Consider the following 19,826-nt stretch of genomic DNA (forward strand, 5'->3'; position numbering starts at 1 on the left):
TCTTTTCCCTAGATGTCTGTCTGAAATGAACCCTCTAAGATATAATTAGAAGGCCTGGGCTCAACGTCCTGCATCATGTTGGCAGTAAAATCAACACGTAACACAGGTGAGATGATGAATGGACACTTAGCATTTTAACACCTCTTTTACAGCTCAGCAACCACAGAGTTTAAACCTGTAACGGATGTTGCCAAAAAACCCCTCTCTGTGTGTGTTTTTAATGCCAAGACGATGCAGGAAACCTAGGCCTTGTTTGGTTCTGTGGAAAGCTTGTGACGCGTCGAGGGTTTGATTTGAGAAGGGTCTCTGGAAGGCCACGGTTTTTCAAATAATGCTGAAAGTCAGTATATTAAAATTAACCAATGGGTTGGTTCAATTCTGTGAAATTGTATAAAGAAAATGTTATGTCCTGTTCAAAGGTGATTTATTCAGGCTGATGGCCTCGCCTCACTGAGTAAGAGAGAGCTTTGATATCTTTCTTTGTTAACTCATGGTGCCTTCAAGAAGCCGTTTGTGTTTTCTGCGTTTGTCTCTCTCTCTCTCTCTTTCTCTTTCTCTCTCTCTCTCTCTCCACTGTGTCTTTAAGACTCCAAACAACGACTCATCGTAGGTTGCAGAACGTCGCTCTGTGTAGGAGGGATGCTCATCCACATACAGGACGTACTGTGGTAGACATGGTAAATGAAGACTTCTCAATTGCCTACCAAAGACAGCACTCAGGCGCTTGTTAAATCTTATACCTGTAGACGCAGTACATTACATTCTTTTTACACCGCGGGGATGAACGAAGACGAGACCCAGGATTATACAGACTGCTTTTTTTTTTTTTTTTTTTTGTACATGCTTCACAAATGCTACGCAAATAACAGGCCGCAGAATGGCCCGAGGCACCTGCACTGTTACCTGTATTCTGATTACATTGATGTTCTGCAATGCACAGATGTCTTTAGGGGTGAATAGGTCGGTTCTGGGTTACCTCCCCTATTGATTTGCCCCACGTTTTCCTGTATGTGACGCCAACCGGTGCTGCTGAGCAGACTTGAAGTCAACTTGTGTTGTCCACACTTTCATTTCAGTGTTTGCTCAAGCCTGTCTTTACCGCTCGGCGGTCGGCTCAGGAGAACCTCCACCAGGAAGGTAAACCTCGAATGATCTTTTGACACCGGGTCTGTTGCTGGAATGAACGCTGAGTTTGGTTTGGCGGATAAGGGCCACACGCTGCAGTCACTCACACGTTAAAGGAAAAAATGTTGTTTTGTTCTTCCTCCTCGGTTCGGTTTCTCATTCTCCACCAAATCTCCAGATTCTTGATCCTAATTTGAACACTAGTGCCAGATATAATTTGTAATTTGTGCAGAATGGCATAATGTATTTGTATATTTGTTTGGTAATTTGCTTTACTATATGCGTGTAAATGCATATCAGAAAAATAAAAAAAAAATCTATATGAAATGCTGTTGTTCCACCCTCCATTTTTCAGGCTAAGGCAAGTGCTGTAAATAATTAAGGTGTTCTATTTTTGTTTTTATTTAGCTTTTTCCTTTTTTTGACTGAAAACAAAAGGAGAAAATATTTGTTTTCCAATTTATTGAACTGCCTTCTGTGAATACTGTACACATTAGTTTTACATCTCTACTGAAATACAACGTTAAAACCACAGCGGAGAGAAACTGGAACATGTGAAATTATTGCCTCTTGCCCCCCCAACTTATCCCCCTGAACTAAATTTGGTACATTCATGTAGGATTAATAAAACATTTGAAAACACAGAATGGTTTGGATTCAGGCAGTTCTCAATTTTGGATGAGATGACTACAATGTTCAATAATTAAATACTTAAATTAGCAAATAAATTACACATTTAAATGACGTGCATGTAGCTAAGTTAATTTATGTATGATTTTTTTTTCGATGCATGAATCCAAACCATTTGACATTCTGATAAAAGCTGAGTGACATAAATATACTGTCTTTAGGAGAATCTGCACGCTCGCCAAAATCCGTCGACCCCCGAGCCTGAAATCCAAGGCACACATCTGGTAAAGATGCTGCTTCTCTCCGGCGTGAACACATCTGCGTGGCTGAACTGCTGTGAAGATGTGTCGCTGGCTGTCAGGATACATTTGGTCAAACGTGGAAAAGACACAAACACCAGCCACTGATGTGATGTGACACGAGAACCCAGATCTGCTGATTGCATAGCTAAACAAGAGAGAGCATCCGAGTCAAGGTTACAAATTGTATATTCTCCTATATGATAGTCACTTCAACCTGTTATCATACTGCACAGAACAGCAATACGATACCATGCAGGTCTATTCCTCCCTCAGAGATCATAGAGAACACATGGTCATAATAAAACTATCTACCTTATGGTTTTGACCCACGGCGATGCACAGGTCCCCACTTGTTCCTTGGCATAATATTCAGCATGCACTGAATTTCTGATCTTGGCTGGTGTCTGACACGAGCTCATTTATCAAACGGCTGATATCAAAAGACTGACGGGGGTTCAAGGAGCTCAGTTCTGGGAACGTGAGCTTGTCCTGAGGAAACTCACTTGTAGTATTAGCATTAACATAGTAACATAGCGTTGTATCCCGGACCCTATTAATCAATACACTAAAGTGGAAGGTCTGTCGTTTCCCACCGTCTGCCTGTTGTACAATGCAAATGGGTAGTGGTGGTACAAAAGTAAATCTGCATAGCAAAATGTTCTGGAGAGAAAAATAGATTCCTTCTACCGTCACTCAAACACACGGCGGTCAGATAATTAACAGCACAGACCAGCAGAGTGAACGTGACTCAGTTCCACTGTTTTGCTCTGGGACACATCCTGCAGCTTCCTGCCTTTGTGTACTCGGTTCTTGTGCAGCGTTTTGCATAGATCCAAGAGTTGTCGTGGTGCAGCAGCTCATGCAGCAGGGAGCAGGGGCAGGCGGGGGTCAGATGTATTTGTTGGCCAGGTTCTGGACGTCGTTCTTCGTGAACTCCGAGCTCTGCGCGGCGGTCAGGTGCTCAAACAGCTGAGTCATGTGGCGACGCTCGTCCTTCTCCAGCAGCATCAACGCGACCTACAAAAACACAACCGTTTATCACCGAAACGTCCGCGGCCGGGGACTAAGCCGACAGATTAATTACATCAGGATTTATTAGATGTGGCAGTTAACAAATTAAATGTGTGCTCTGGAAGGAGAATTTCAGATAAACTTCACGATAGTTTTCCTGAAATATCCTCTTTGATAGATACTTTATTGATATCTTACCGAGAACCTGTCGGCGGTGTGCAGATGGTTGAGGTGTTGGTAGACCAAATTGGGGTCTCTCTCTAGGAGATGGGAGTCCAGCGCCTGCATGATGAAGCTGATGGCGTTTCCGTCCAGCTGGGTGCTCATGAACTGGGGGAGCCTGTCCGGGGTAGTGGAGGCCAGCAGGTCAGCGCAGGCCGCCGTGTTTCCGCTGCTGCGGGCTGCGTTCAGAGCCTGGCCGAACTCGTAGGCGTTGGTCGGCTGGAGATTGATGGTGATGCCCTCTCCTTTGCAACTGCTCTCCGAGTTAGAAACGCTTGTCGTTTCCTCGTCACCCTCCACCTGAGAAAGAAGATGAACATGTCTCTTTGACAGGGCTTTCACAGAGTAGATACGGTGTTCAAGTTCACAGGTTTTCTATTACTTGAAGTCATATTTCTGGCCACCGGACGAGCAAACGGGATAATAATAATCACTTTTGCCTGCTAGATGTGTGATTTCCTTCACAAGTCACTTCACTTTAGAGTGTCTGCCGTTTAACGCTGCCATACAAACTGGCTTGCCTGGGCTTGTTTAGTGGAAACAGCTGCCCACACTTTCCATGAGCTGGCTGTTGAGCACCGTCCTTTCATTCACTAACACGACGGTTGTGAATGTGTTGACTGAAAGGAGTTGATTTTGAACGGGTGTCATGTACATGTGAATGCAGAGAGGAGGCTGTAACATGCGGTTCACGTGGCCTGTAGATATGACGATCACCACGGAGCCAAGGAGCCTCCCTTTTCCTCATTTGAGCTTGCTCCCAAACACGTAGATGCTAATCCGGTTTATTGACTCAGAATGCCAAGAGTGGATGTGGCAGAGAGCTACAGATGAGGTAGACGTATCTACCTCTGTGATGGGGACAGTCTTTCTGGGTTTGGCTGGTGAAGCAGTGGCCAGACTCTGTCGGAGCAGCACTGTGACCTCCTCCAGCTCCTTCTCAGCCTCCTGCACGTTGGGATCTTGCTGCAGAACCTCCTGCAGGTCGGAGCTGCACGCCAGGTAGTCCTGGTTGAGGGACACACAAAATACAGCTTTACGAAATGCAACCACCGTGAATTAAATGAAAAGCCCCTTTCACACACAATCTGAATTCAAAGATTGTCGTCAGTAATGGCAAGCTCTCGTCACCTTGAGGCCTTTATTGGCCAGGGCTCGTCTGTAGAAGGCCTTCTTATTGGTCGGCTCCACTTTCAGTGCTGCATCACAGTCCTGCTTGGCCTCGCTAAACCTCTCCAGCTTCAAGTAACACAGGGCTCTGCAAACACACACACACACACACACACACACACACACACACACACACACACACACACACGTCACTTGTGACTTTTATTTTTGTCACCGGCAGCAAATTTGATGTGTGACTAAAATGCATCATGAGTTTGTGACTCATCGCCTTTGAATCAGACTGCATTTTAAAGGCTGAGGGAGGCATGAAAGAGATGAGAGATAACATTTTCTCTCATGGCGTTGCTTTCTTCGTGAACGTCTTTTCCGTATTTTCCCTTGCAGCAGCTGTGTGGCAATAAGCGAGTGTGTGTTTGCTGTGGTGTGGCTGTCCATACAAGCTCTTTTCCGCAGCAGAGCATAAAAAAACATGCACAAACATGAACGCACAATAGCACATTCTTTATGACGGCATCACAGGTTCCTCTGCAACGAGCTATTTTGAAAAAGAAAGGAGGGAGAGGGGGGCAGTTAGAATATGAAGTCAGGCCTGCTGCTGCATGCACTCAATGCTCGCTGTATGTCTCTCCAGCTGAGGATAATAGGATAGTGGCTATAAATGGAGATGTGCTAAACAGTGGTGAAGCAGGCGGCCTCGGCCACCTCCTCCCAACAATACTTTTTAATTCACCACCAGTGACAGACTGACGACTGCTTGGGATTAGCCAGAGAGCCTGGCAGATGACAGCTGGGGGATAATGAATCAGTCTGTTTTAAGTTATCCAAACAAACACATTGATTTGTCTGGTTGTGTTCCGACCTGTTTAATAAGGAAATCAACCACGAAAGTTACAGCGCATCATAAAACACTGAGGAAGAGAAAGTGAAAATGGGCCTCTAACCTGTTGGTGTAGATTGCACACTCGTCTGGCTTTAACTTAAGGCATTCAGTGTACTTTCCCAGGGCATCCTGGTATTGGCCTTTCTTCACAAACTCATTTCCTTCTTGCTTCAGTGCCGTAAAACGAACTTCTGCTTTCCTTTCTGGAAGAAAACGTAAAGAGATGATTACTTATTACTGCTAACTCGCATTGAAGAACAATTCATTTCTCCTTTCTGTGGAAGTAATGCCTCCACGTTGACACTTCCAATACTTCTCTTTCATTTCTAAGAAAACACAACACAAGGAAATATGCCGCTCGTCTATAGCTATAAAGCCTCAGGGTTTAAACCCTCAAAATGAGGCTCAGCATTCATTTTAAGGGTTTAAACCCTCAAGCTTTACAGCTAAAGAGGACTGGCGTATGTGCTTGTGATGGGTGGTTTCAACCCTTAAAATGAATGCTGTGCTTGCTAGACGTGAGGCATAAGAGTCAGCAATCAGGCACGGTGTCGACTAAGGGCTAATCAATCTGTTGAAAAGTGTCTTCTGGGATGAGAATGTGTGCCAGCAGGTCTATTCTTTCATTAGAGTTTAAAAATAACAGCCGTAGCACAGCCCAGGGAACGGGAAAACTGCATGGTCAGTGGGCAGAGGTGACACATCCACTTATATAAAAAAAAATCAGGCATTTAACATTCTCCTCTTGCACAGCGACCGGAAAACAGGAACAAGCTGAGTTTCGGTGGTCTAGATGAATTACGTTGAGTAAAAATACCACAGTTGGAAATGTTATCTTGGAGTGGAGGAGTTCTGAGAATAAGGTACGGTATTCAATGCAGACAAAATGGTCCCTTTTCATGTTTGACTGTTATTTTACTGGAAAATTATTGTTGATTCTACTGTTATAGTTGGTCCAGGTGGAGCAACATGTTTAAGTATTTAATGCACTGTGCGTCCTATTTTAGAAGATCGTGATATGTATTATTTTGAAAGTTTGAAAATTGTAATTTGTAACGTCACAGATTTTAGTTGGGTTTGTTTAATTACTTTAAAGGGATGGTTTGGATTATTTGAAGTGGGCTTGTAGGAGGAACTTCTCTTATCTCTTGCAAACTTATCTCTATTTCTCTATGGTACTCCTGTCTGTTACTCAAGGCAATACACTGACTATGGATCAGAACCTTATACAACACATTAGAGGCTTCTCATGCTGGCACCTCCAATATTAGGTAGAAATATGAGCTTCAGAAAGCACAGTGCTGTTTTATGTCACACTATTAATCCAGAGGTCACATTGAGATCAAGGATTTCCACAGAAGCCTGTCAGCACATGACTTGATGAGACTTTATAGCACAAAAGGATGTTTCTGGCCGTATTCACACCACAGTCTCGGGCTTCCTCTGAACAGACCTGCATCTTTGGCTGCCTTCTCTGCTTGGGCCCGGAGCGCCTCTTCGCTCGGCGGCTCCTCTCTGCGGTGCTGCTGGGCTGACAGAGGCACCAGGGGAATGTCTGGAAGTTTCTCCCTCCAGTCTGGGCCGTCCTGCTCAATCAGCAGCCGGGTGATCCTGGACGAGGACGCAGATCAGTCAATGCAGTGGATGTCAAACGTGGATGAAAGATATTAAAAAGTCTCACAGAAAGTAAGTCCTCAACATCTAAGCTGTTCAGTATGTTTTTTTTATACAAGCATCTTATTGGTGAATGGATGTTTATTGGTAACTATGAGCAGCCAGGTGAGTTTCTCTCATTGCATAACAGAGAGGACATGCCCTCTGAGAGCCAGAATTAGCTCCGAGCCGGAGCTGCTTGTGAACACCTAAATCTGTTAGCCACCAATTAGACTTTCTATGTTTGTTCATTTGTTTTCATTTAATCTTCTGATTATGTCACAATGGACGTCTAGCTTATTAAAAAAAATATATAATATTCAAGGCAGATTTAATGATTTAATTCCCTTATCTAAGACACCTAATGATATTATGTGGCATCCAGAATTAAAATGGAGAGCAAGGTCACTTTCATCATAAATCTCTTTAAAACTAGAGGGTAGTCACTGAGGCCGATGTGGCTTTGTGAGGCCGATGACACCATCGCATGTGAATATTAATTGCTAACTCATTCGGCCCGTTCCCCGTGTTTCGGTACATCTCCGTGCTCTCTGCAGCCTCTCGGCGGAAGTGAGAGGTGAAAGCTAATACCTGTTGACGCTGTCATGTGCTGCCCGCACGCTGGTGTCTATCTGCAGGACAGTCTTGTAATCCACGTAGGCCTTACGGTAGCGCTCCATGGACTCATAAGCCATGGCCCGGCGCAGGAGGGGCTTGAGGGAGAACGACTGCAGCTCCAGGGCTCTGGTTGGTATAAATAGATGTGATGAGACAGGAGCAAAGGATCAAGTCTGCTGGCTCTGCTAGAGATGGGACTGTCTGAGAGCCCTGGCCATTAGATCGGCGTTACAGATTTCAACGTGGATGTGTTCTTGTGCTGTGAAAGTATTCGTACATTCATGTATGCATTAGTATGTACATGTACTGTCTGTGTGAACCCAACCCAATTTCTAGTTTGCCTTAGAAGCTGGATGTCAAGCGTGTAATGTGAGAGGTTCCCTCATGTTGTTGCTGCTTATGCAACTTCTGAGAAGTTTTTTAAAGAGATTAATGGCACCTCCTACAACACCCCCTCATGCAAATCCCCCCATAAGATAACAGTGATCTGCTACTGACATCTACTGAATGATGATAAATGAAGGGAAACCACGCTGGAGTTTAAAGGTACCCAGTGTAAATTTGGAAATGTGGGTTGACGCCCACAGCTAGCATCACGTCTCACTGATCATCCACACAGTATTATAAGATCTGTCAGCTAAGTGCCTCACCTTGTGCAGTCCTCTATGCACTCTTTACTGTTGCCGTCTTTAAGATAGCAAGCTGATCTGTTAGCGTACAGAATACAGAGATCCTCCGGACTATCGACCCCTGCAGAACAAAAAAGGAACACAGCTCAGAAAAAGCAGTATGTACCTCGAATGTGTGAGGTCACTGGCTGTTTAATGCATTGACCAGACACAGAAACACTATAGAAACATGGGTTTACTGCTCAACAAGGACATGGCATTCAATTAAGGGTTACGTGTCTGCTGTATTGCCATTATCTCGCCACACTCCACCCTTTAGTGCTCCACATTTTTGTGTGTGTTGCAATAATGGAATCCTGTTACGACTAACTGAGCGACCTGCATCAGCATGACTCCGTAATTATTCTTAAAGCCGCATTCACACATTATTAATCGTCTTGTTTGTCTTGACTTGCATCTTTTAACCAAACTTGCAATGCAAGTCTGAACCAAAGTTCCTTAAACTCTTTGTTGGGACCTAAAAAAGGCAGCAGGCCTACTTTTTCTTCCACTAATACGTCCTGTTATTTTACCGCAGTAGCACTATGAGTTCCAGGGACGACGAGGTGAATAACATGAAGGAGGTGACAACCGAGGGAAAGCTCATCAGGTGACTTTAAGGACGCTTCCTCCTCAAACTGGCTCCCACAGACCGCTGCGTTTGGTATTCCCTGGACTCCATTTTTACAATCAATATCATTGAGAGGCTAACGAGGCTTGTGCTATATATTAGAGAGAGAGCAACATTCCTCTGCAACACTGAATACAGCTTAGCTTAGCTTAGCATGCCACCTCATCAGATGAAATTAGATTATGAATGATGACACAGTGAAGCAGAGAGGCTGATGTCTCAGCAACTGCTCACACTTAGTGAGGTTACTGTGACAGTGGAGCATGTACAGTATGGTAGAGGTACACACTCCTTATGCAGACCCAAACACCACTTTAAGACTGTTTGAATGTTAATATGAGTAGTTTTTTCCTGGAAGTGTCCCTACCACGCCGCGCTGTTGTTTAATTGGTTTAAAGGGGTTCAAAGAATGCATCTCTGCTATCAGCTCAGCTCTATCTGCACTCCATGTAACCCTCCATACATCAGACGATGGACTGTGGACGATGTCCAGTCACTTGGACAGTGGGGCAGCGAGTACTTCACAGCCGTCCACAGACAGACGAAGAGAGTATGTTTGATGGTGGACGAGCCTGAATTGCAGCAGTTTCTCCCCCCCCCCCCGACATCAATCGTTCACTTTCTCCCTCTCTGTGAGAATTATTGCTGCGGTCCTGCAGATTCAATTTCACAGTGAGTGGTTAGCGGTCATGTGACCTGGGCAGACCTGAGCTGAGAGGCTTAGCACCGGTCTGAGGCTAAAACAAAAACACTGTCCGTATGCGCCGCAGGAACGGTCACATTTTGACCCATCGTTATTGGGACAAAATTGCTTATCACGTAAACAGACAGCCAAACCTTTTGACTCCTCAATATAGAAATCTCTGTTCATGTTTCTAGACTGTATGCGCACCAGTGTGGTCTGCTCTATGGATGGATCAATTCTGAGGTTCAAGTATAATTTCTCTCATGGAAAATATTTTGATGTTTTATTTTTGTCACATCCTACACTGTGATGAAGCAACAAAACTAAATAGGAGCACTAACATCATAACTGCAAGGTCATGACCTTTGATTTACAAATGATTAGCCAGTTATCGGGAAACAGTTTTAAGAGCATTGATGATTTAACACCATAAAGCAACATTTATCCAAATATGGGTGAGATGAAACATCAATGAGCTACACTATGGGTCCGTTGTTTACAAAACACTGCTGTCAGTGTAAATGCTACTGAAATGGTGGCACATAGTGAACTTCTCACCAGTATCATGTATCAAACTACCGACCACCTCAGACTATGATAACAATACCAGCATAAATCACAAGAGCTACTCCCTCCTACCTGAATCTGTATAGCCTTGGATGGCTAGTGAGTATTTCTCCAGTGCATCGGCAAACTGTCCATTTTTAAACAGCAGGTTCCCTTCATTCTTTAGCCTGGCCAGAGGTGGGGGTAGAGCTCCACATGGGGCATCAAGGTTGACAGTTTCCCCTGCATTTCCTCCAGCCGGGGATCCTGTACCGCTGTTCCTCTGATCAGCCGGGACTGAAGCTGTCGATCCTCTCTTGCTCGTTCCATTGGCTACCTTTTCCTTGGATTCCTGTGTGACTCTGTACTTGTCAGAGCTGCCTCCTTTGCCTCTCCAGTGTCCATGGTGGGAGCTGTTGAACTCACTGTGAGGACCCCCGTCACCTCTGCCGTGGGGCTTTTTTTGAGCGTTACCCATGTCTCCCCTTTCGGCAGGAGCAGCTGAGCTCTCCCCTCCCACAGGCTGGCTGGGTTCAACCGGATGAGCTAGAAGGGAGAGGGAGGGGAGGGAGAGGGAGAGACATAGAAAGAAGGGGGAGACACACCCACAGGAAGCAGTCAGCGGTTACATCACAGTGGGGGAGGGTTGGACACACATGACACAGAGCCACTTCAAAGAGGGAGTTCCAGGAAGCAGCCACTCTCAACAGTGAATTATGAAAGCGCTGTGTGGGGGTAGGGCAGACAACATGCATGCATACAGTATGTCACGTTACCCAGAGGGCCGAGGGGTTTTTCCTATTTCTATAGCACAGGCAGCGAGAAGGGTTTGTGATGAAAATGAGAGCTCTCTGTTTTGTTTAATCAGAGGATTAGAGGGCAAATCCTTTTCCAGGCAGCTTCAGTGGGAACTAAGAACCAAGTCAAACATGAATATACAGATATACCACAGTTTAGTGTAAAAATACAAGACTTCACTAATATATTTTATACATAATTTATATTGAAATTTGAATATATATATTCAAATTTCAATGCTGGGTTTTAAAATCTTTAAAGTAGGGCAATCAATATTGGACTTTTTCAAGCCATTTGAGAGTTTATTAGCCGACACTTGTTTCCCCCATAAATACATAAAGTAACAATATTTTTTTTATAAAGATCCTCTAAATCTGGTTATTAATGAATTATGAACAAGACATGCTCTGAACATTTGGAAAATAAACAGTCAGTTCTCTTTGGTTTGAAAAACTAGCTAATTATGATACCGTTTGTAAACTCTGAAATACACATCTTTTGCATTGCTGTACAACAATGCTATGTAACTCATTGGTTGACAGCCTACGTTTCAACACCAGTATTTCTGCAAACACCTAAAATATAAAAAAATGTACGTCAGGATCTACTTAACAAATTCTAACCACCAGAGAGCTATTGCGCTACTGCACGATGTATATGGTTGTGTATGGTTGTGTATGGTTGTGTATGGTTGTATATGGTTGTGTATGGTTGATGAACTGATGAATAAGGGCTTGGTTGTCAATGCACTGCCTTGATACAACAATAATTAATCGCTAAACAGCTAAAGAATCATACACAACTCATAGCGGATGCTGCTTTAAAAAGCAGACTATCTCTGAAAAAGAACAATCCATGTTGTGTTAAACCCATGACTTTCGTTTAAATTGATCAAAGATAGATTTCTTGATGATTCAGGGGATTTTAAACAGTTGTGTGTGTGTGTGTGTGTGTGTGTGTGTGTGTGTGTGTGTGTGTGTGTGTGTGTGTGTGTGTGTGTAAATCAAGAGTATAGATAAAGAATATGGAGGTCCAAACAATCTTACCAGTCTGTTGTGCTTTTGTCTCATTGTTTTTGTGATCATCTTCCTCTTCCTCTTCTTCTTCTTGGATGAGTATTTTTCTGCCTTTGCTTTGCCGTTCCGGTTGACATTCCTTCATCTTCTTCTCAGTTTCAGACAGAAGTAGCTAAACCAAAAAATAATACACACATTAGAATTTGTCAACAGTAGGAACAGGTGACAGACCTGCTGATTCAACCACCCATATATTGTGAATGAGATATAGCTTGTTTGGCGTGTTTGTGAAAGAAACATCTTCTCACCATTCACCCACAATACACTAAAATTCCTAATAAATAATGAATGCACAAATGTCCTTAAAGGTGACGACCAAATAAAACACATCCTGAGCTCATCATCTATCGGAGAACAACTGGAAAAGCCACACCATTCTTGATTCACAGGAATAACAGATTACGTGTGATTTTATTAATACCATGCAGCAGCTGCAATCTATTCTTAAGTGGCTGATCCCACACAAATACAGTGACACCTAGTGGACAAAATGGCTACTGGCAGGTCATGATTTGGTGCTTCTATCACTTACAGTGGCTGCAGCATTCTGCGGCTCCTCTCGAAGCACCACCCTGAGGTCTTCAGCAGCCAACTGGAAGTTGTCCATGTGATAGTAAACAGTGGCACGCCGTAGCAGGGCTGACGATGACAAATAAATCACATACGTTATAGATGTTACACACATTGAAGCGACTGCTAACTGCTCTTCTGAAACATCTGGAAAATATACAATTGGATGCATAAAAATACCTGCCTGCATTATGATCATATTTCTATCCACATGCATTTTTGTAACTCCATTTAGGTGCTAATGTACAAAACACATGAAAGCACCTTTCATATTGTCTGGTTCCAGTTGGAGCACCCTTACACAGTCTCTCATGGCATTGTGCCAGTGCTTGAGTTTGATCTCTGCCTGGGCTCTGTTGTTGTGTGCAGCCACTGTTGGTATAATGGAAATGCTCCTGTAATGGAAAGCCCAAAAGAAAAAAGAAAACCCTTTCGTTTTAATGAGGATAATGCACAAAGACTTAGAGGTACAGCGAATGGTAATGGAATCACACTTAAATGAATGACACAAGCCTAATTAAATGCCAGGAAACACAATATAACCCCCTTAGGACATGTAATATGCTTTCAATAATAAAGTTGTTTTAAGAGCCTGACCTGGAATAGTATGCAACTGCCTCCTCATAATCATTTGCTCTGAAAGCATCGTTGCCTTTGTCCTTTTCACGGTTTGCCAGAAGGAGCTTCTCCTGTTGTGTCAGCGCTGGATGTATTGTAGAAACCACACATTTCAGACACACCCGCACACCTTACACGCACACGAATAGCAGCTGCTCTGTATAAAATACATTACATGAAGCATCCAGTTTAGCCTTGATTTTGGGGCGTCCTGTATTTATAATGACAGGTGGATCGTTTTTGGCCACATTTCCATCGATTCCTTCGCATTCTTTCTCAACGTCAAACCTGGAAACAGAGCAAAAAATATATTTGGGCAAAGGTATTCTGCAAAATGAGGCCGTAGAACAGCATAACCCGATTAACCGTGGATCATTGTAAAGAAAGAAGCTTAGCTAAGGCATTTTTACTGAGTAAAAGGCGTGGAAGCTTTCTTGTACAGTGCCTGCAGCTGCTGTAACAGTGGCTTCTTTCTTCTGAATATAAAAGACAAACGCAGAGACAAAATGACTCACTTGTCCCATTCTCGATAATCACGTGGGAGAGGATGTTTTGAAGAATTCCTCTTTTCTTTTGGAGCTGAAGTCTGTGAAGGAACAATACTTAATTTTATTTATTGTACACATAAAATGAACGTTTACGTACGTTGTTGGGAGATCATTTTTACCTGACTGCGTGGAATGGAGCAATTTGAACCTCTTACAGGTGGCATATTTGTATTCACTAGATCATTGTACATTGACTGCTCTTTTAGTGACGCCTCTGTATTGTTGGTTTCTTCTTGCCATGTCTGTAAATAACAAATTATTTAAAACATATGTATAAATCTGGAAAAATAACAAACAAAAACAAAAGACACTACAATGTGCAGCATGCCTTGATCTCATCAACAATTTGGCTCCACTCTTCACTTGAAAAGCTGGCTGCTGTGGCCACGGGGGTTTCCTTCCTGAGAGCTCGGCTCCTTGGGTCCAGTTTCTCCAGGTGACTTTCACAGAACTTAATCAGATGAGGATAAATGCCCTCCTCGCCAGACCTTCACACAAAACAAAACATTAATTTCTGAAAGCCCCTAATTCCTAGCGATATGTGTTATGATGTGCTCAATTATCCCACTTTGTATGTGTATATATTTTCCAGGATGAGAGAATGAGAAGTTCTATGTTATGGAATAGAATATTAGATGAACACACAGAATTCCACACCTCAAGCACAGCTGTTTACCTAAGTATTCTCAAGATCATCTCCAGGTGTTTGACATCTTTGCATTTTTCGATGTAGTCATAGTCCAGGTGCTCCACAGGGACCTTCCCTCCCTGGTCGACGGTGGTGGACTGGTTTTGCTGAGAGAAAGCCTCATTCATATCTGGGAAGAGTGTCCGTGTACTCAGTTATTCCGCCAACAACGTTGTTCTATGGCTCACTCGGGTAAGCTAATTAACCTAGCATAATGCTAGTTAATTTAGATGAGCTGTAGCTCTAATTAACGTTATTTGTTTTCATTTAGGAAACGTACGTGTTACTTTTAGCCGATAAAAATAATGTTAAATTAGCGTGCTGCTATTAAAATTAAAGGGAATAGCTTTACCTGCTGCTGAGTTTTTTTTTTTTGCCCCGTGTGACTAAAACTCGCCTGTTACTATGGTAACCAGTCACGGAAGTAAGCGGCACGCCAAAGCGGAAACAGGTGACACGGTCCGCACAGTGGGCTCCAAATTTGAAAACGTGGCCGGTAAGTACGCCGATGTTTGCAGAGGAACATGTAGCAAACAGCAACGAGCCGAGGCCCAGAACCGAGTCGGAGGAAACGCCGTTACCGACACAGTCCGCCGCCTCTGCAGCAACGTTAGCCCGGTGTTGTGTAGCGGTAAGTATTTTAATTTTAATGCGGTTTACGACATTGAGTTAGCGTTATATGTCTGGGCTGTGGTACAAGGAGGCTACCATTATATGCGTGGGTGTTTATCCGTGTGTCGGTTTTGATAACATGTCGGCTAATGTTAACGTTTATCAACGTTATCACGAGTTAATTGTTAAAACTCGGTAATTGACACAGGTGTTTTCATAGCATGCTAATTGCTGAGGGAATACACTGCGTTTGGATTGTATGTACCGGTATGTGTTTTTTAAGGCTTAGTCTTGAATGCAGCTAACTGTAATACAGTCTGCCTCCATTTTAACCGTGTTTTTATTTTTAAATTTGATTTTTTATACAATTTGCGCATTCTTTGTGAAGGGTCACCCACGTTAATGTTTTGACTTCACACACCGTGCTGAAATACCAACCGCCATTTATTTCGTAAGGCTAAAAAAGTGACTGTAGATAAAGTGGCGTCTTGTTGACCCTCCTCCGGGTCCCCGGGGTCCACTCTCGGCGTATAGCCGGTCGGTGGTTCGTTTTGGCGGCTATCGTTCCCTTTAAAGCGGCATCGCAGAGAGAGCACGCGAGTGGGGGCTTTAATCGACGGCGTCTCTCATAGCAACGCTGATGGAAACAGCTGAGAATGTTTGGTTTTTAACCAGCTGAATTCTCTTTGACAATTTGCCTTTTGACAAACGGCCACTGAACGGGATAAACTCTGAAAACGACGTCCATACGCCATCTTTTTAATCACTTTGGTCTTCTCTTATCAAGTCCAACATGGCAACTTCTGACTAAAAATACGTTGAGACGATGCCAACAAGGCAACTTTTGACAGAGCTAGTTTACCTAGCTTTAATTGACTAGTCCAGGGATGCCCAAACTTTGCCATGCCAGGGACCTCCATTTAAAAACTCCACTGTTAAATAGTTTTTAAAATTGTGTTAATGGAAAATATCTAACACACAGCTTCTTAATGTATTTTCCTTTTATAAATAATCAACATCACTTTTGTTCTGTTATAAACATCCCTAGTCATTTCTGTCTTAATATTAAACAGTGATATTCACAGTAAACTTATACTTTCTTTTAGGATTTTCTCCTATTCATTCAGCAGATGCTACAGTAGCATCCTAATGCCCGTACAGTGTGTGTGTTACACAATTTAATAACGGATGTCTTTAATATTGCACCAACAGGAAATGCCAAGAATAAAGGCAAGGAGGACAGGAAGTGGTCAGGGTTTGCCAGATATTCATGAGAAGGCGTATTAAGGCAGTGATAACATCTTAAAAAAACCCATTAAAATGTTGTTGCCCCTGGGGAACCCCCACTTTGAAACAGTGAACTAGTGGGTTATCAGACAGTTCATACTGCTCAGCTGTCCTTGAGGACGTTCACTAACTGTTTTTTGTTGTCTGCAGGTCAGTTGATACCGTCCCCACTTGGTGAATCTGGTGTATTGGACAAAAAGTGCACGTGGGGGGAAGGAAAATGCAGTGCACTCCTGAATCAAACATCTACCTGGAGAGCTGCAAAGCCCAGCGTTGTTATGATGATTGCTCTGACAGCGGATACTCCGGTTTATTCCATAGCCCGCAGAGCATCTGTGGAGTGGATTCCTGTCGGCCCTCGTCTCCAGTAGAGTTCAGTGAAACGCCCAAAGAGAACCTCCGGCTTTCCGTCACACCCAAGGTGAAAGACCCTGGGGAAGTGCAGCGGCCGTCGGCGGTCAACTGGTGTGAAACTCCTAAAGTATACAAAAGAGATGCCTTGCTACGACACAGACTACTCATGTGCAAACCCGCCACAGACGTCAAAACTGAAAAGACGAGATCACCGTGCAGCAGGAGGACTGACATCAGAGTCCGGTCTGAGCACTGGCGCAATGCATCGTTTGACTCTCTGGACACTGTGGTTGGGGCTTTCGCGTCGAGCACTTTGGATCAGGACCTGCCGCAATCTGGTCGGAAACGCCGTCTCTTCTTCTCGCAGGTGAGGACCTCGACTCTGGAAGATGGTAAACTCAATACTGGTAACCTTTCCAGTTTTGAGAGAAGAGCTTCACTCTCAGATGCAGATTTCAGTGAGAGCATTTCTGCCTCTGATCGAAGTGATTTTGCGATTCCGTTCTTTATGAAATCCCTACCTGCTCCATCTAAGGAAAACCCTCCATCACCAGTCAGCGGCGTGACAAATGACCCATTTGATGACTCGAGTGTCTTGTGCACACCGTCATCCTCGCATACACCCAAATATACCAGGTACGTGCTTTTTTTTGTTTAACTTTTACAAAAGATGTATTTTTTTAATGTTCCCAGATGAATAAAGGAAAGTTCCCTACATTAATCTGAAATTCTATTAATCCCCTTTAATCTTGACACAGGTCTGTGTGTGAAGACAGTGGTTTTAGTTCCTTGGCCCTTGATAAATCCCAAGATTCCTCGGTGGACCATGACGGCTCCTTCCTGGAGCTGCTGCTCTCTGCCTCCAGAGGAACCTCCGAAACTCCAAATCTGGCGGAGACGAAGCGGCGCTCACGTTTGCAGCGTCAGCACAGGCTTTCTACACTTAAAGAAGGGGGCTCTCAGTCTGAGGAAGACCCAACCGATGGAAAGCGCAAACTTCTTAGTCAGCGCCACAGCCTTTCTAAAGAAGATGAGGTTTTTGTTGACAGTGCCACCCCTCATAATGTACTTTCTGCTAAATGTAGCGATAGTTTCGCCTCTGCAAAACAAGCAGATGCCACCCCACGAACGGCAACTACAACCAGGCCAGAAAACGTGACGTCTTTTAGCACAACTCCCATCCATCAGGAGGTAACTCCTCTCAGGACGACCCCAGTCAATCTCTCCCTGACGCCGGCTTTGCAGCTGGTTCACGCCATGTGCCAACGGAGAACGCAAATGTTTGTTGGCCAAAGTCCAAACCTGAAGGAGCAGCTGAAGTCCACAGCAGCACTGGCCGAGACCCCGGTGATGTTTCGGACCACCATGCCGTTGGCAGGGCTGATTGGCAGGAAGATGGGCCTGAGGAAGGTGGACATACTCACAGAGCTGAAGAAGAGGAACCTCAGACACATCCTGGCCATCATCTTCGGCTACCTGACATCTGAGAGCATCTACATGTAAGGAGTTCATGGTTTCACCCGATGTCATTACTCGTATACATAAATACAATCTTATTTTGTTGCATCTACTGTGTAACTCGGCCCACCTTACTTCTCAAAGGTTACGTAGTTTGATTCCCAATTTGGCATTCATCAAACTAATTGTGATGGCAGCGTTTAAAGTGTAGATAAATATATGAATACAATCTTATATGTTCTACAGAATCCTATTGACTTCATACAGCATATCATGGACGCTTGGCTTGCTTGTATTAAAGGCGCAATGATGACTGAACACATTTGTTTGTGTTGGGCAGGTGTGGTCAGGTGTGCAGGAGATGGAATGAAATCATCGTACAAGACAAGCGAGCTAGTTTCAAGAGAGGAGCCCACCTGAGTGAAGTGGAGGCTGAACTCGAGGTAAGACGTTTGCCATATTAACTACAAACGGGTCTCCTATCAATACATGGGTGCTACATTATGCACTGTGGTTCACACTCTTCCTCAAGCAGGTATTTTATATCTGCCTGGAAAAAGGGAGGAAAACATCTGCTGTGACATTAATGTCCAACTACGGCAGTTTTCTATCTGATGAAATTCAGCGTGAAGTAACATTTGAATGATTGTTTTGCTGTCGTCAAGCTCGTCTAACAGTGTGTTGTTGTCGTCTTACAGCTCGGTGGCCCTGTTTATGTCCCCGACGCAGAGACTAGACTCACTCTGCTCAAGAGGTCTGCCCTGAAGACGGTTCAGGCTCAGTCCAAAACGTCCAGCTTCTGCACCCCGCAGTCAGGAAATAGCACTTTAACCCCATCAGAGCACGCCGTGGCTTCAGGCAGCAGCAGCAAACGGGATAAATTTCTGGAAGTGAGTTTAAAATTGACACTATTAAATAGATATGTAATGTTTGGATTGATTTCTGTTCAGTGGGGGATCTTACTGAAGGAACTGCTGAGGTAAAACATTATATCCCTTTCATTTTCTTCCAGGTTGCCAAAACCCTCTTCAGCGACGAGTGGCTGAAGCCTTGCCCTCGGTGTCAGCATCCTGCAAGGTGTCACTCAGTGAAATGTGAGGGCGTGTGCAGCAGGGCTGACTGTGGTTTCCAGTTCTGCACAGCCTGCCTGTGTGCCTTCCACGGCTCTAGAGAGTGTGGCAGTCAGTCCGTCGGCCGCCGCAACAAGGACATACTTCTTCCAGGAAGCGCTAAAAGCAAGCGAAACGTTAGGAGACTATGAGCCCAAAGTTAACTGTATTCTTGATTGTTATGCCAAGGTCCCTTTTTTGGTGAAGACGAGGCTCGGCAACTAGGAAACTGATTTGTACACAAGAGCACCTTCTGTACCGATCAATGTGTCTTTGTGCCTATTTTGTACTGTATTTACTGTGTTTTCACCCTTTTTCCAACACAGTTCTTACTAGCTCTTATGTATGTTTTTAATTATGAATGTGACAGTTTTAACAGCAGAACAATGATCGGGTTCTGCTGTTTGATGTATTTTTCCATACGCATTGATCATCTGTACAGAATGTTTTTTGGAATTCCTCAGATATTTAACTTTTACCCATGTTTTTTCATAGCAGTTTTAAAATAAATTGTTTTTTATGTCGCATTTGTGAAACTATTGGTTCTTTCTGCACACGAGTCTCATTATCTGTGAATGAACTTTTTTGACGGTATTTGGCGCCATC

General features: G+C 43.9%; 3 protein-coding genes across 4 annotated transcripts in view; 2 read left to right on the forward strand and 1 right to left on the reverse strand.

Annotated features, from left to right (window-relative positions):
* LOC311024283 (polyadenylate-binding protein 1A) overlaps positions 1-19,826 on the forward strand; it is a 477,590-nt gene that overhangs the window by 35,534 nt on the left and 422,230 nt on the right. The window lies entirely within an intron of this gene.
* Positions 1,571-13,904, reverse strand: LOC311024288 (sperm-associated antigen 1-like). Its single transcript, XM_084026619.1, has 16 exons — positions 13,832-13,904; positions 13,680-13,750; positions 13,340-13,452; positions 13,144-13,249; positions 12,811-12,941; positions 12,509-12,615; positions 11,947-12,088; positions 10,196-10,648; positions 8,223-8,322; positions 7,546-7,698; positions 6,755-6,912; positions 5,363-5,504; positions 4,422-4,548; positions 4,140-4,298; positions 3,267-3,590; positions 1,571-3,074 (listed from the first exon to the last, which is right to left on the reverse strand). Exons 1-16 carry the CDS (start codon positions 13,901-13,903, stop codon positions 2,946-2,948), a joined length of 2,487 nt encoding a protein of 828 aa, XP_083882745.1. The 5' UTR covers position 13,904; the 3' UTR covers positions 1,571-2,945.
* fbxo43 (F-box protein 43) lies at positions 14,904-19,633 on the forward strand. 2 transcript variants are annotated; one of them, XM_084027384.1, is made up of 7 exons: positions 14,904-15,031; positions 16,450-17,020; positions 17,189-17,289; positions 17,412-18,152; positions 18,452-18,554; positions 18,810-19,001; positions 19,124-19,633. In XM_084027384.1, exons 2-7 carry the CDS (start codon positions 16,520-16,522, stop codon positions 19,370-19,372), a joined length of 1,887 nt encoding a protein of 628 aa, XP_083883510.1. In that variant the 5' UTR covers positions 14,904-15,031; positions 16,450-16,519; the 3' UTR covers positions 19,373-19,633. The 2 variants fall into 2 exon arrangements, with proteins under 2 accessions (XP_083883510.1, XP_083883509.1); XM_084027383.1 differs by having other exon boundaries at positions 16,450-17,289.

This window comes from Eutrigla gurnardus, assembly GCF_963514095.1.
Source record: "Eutrigla gurnardus genome assembly, chromosome: 14".
In the NCBI taxonomy this organism is placed as follows: domain Eukaryota; kingdom Metazoa; phylum Chordata; class Actinopteri; order Perciformes; family Triglidae; genus Eutrigla; species Eutrigla gurnardus.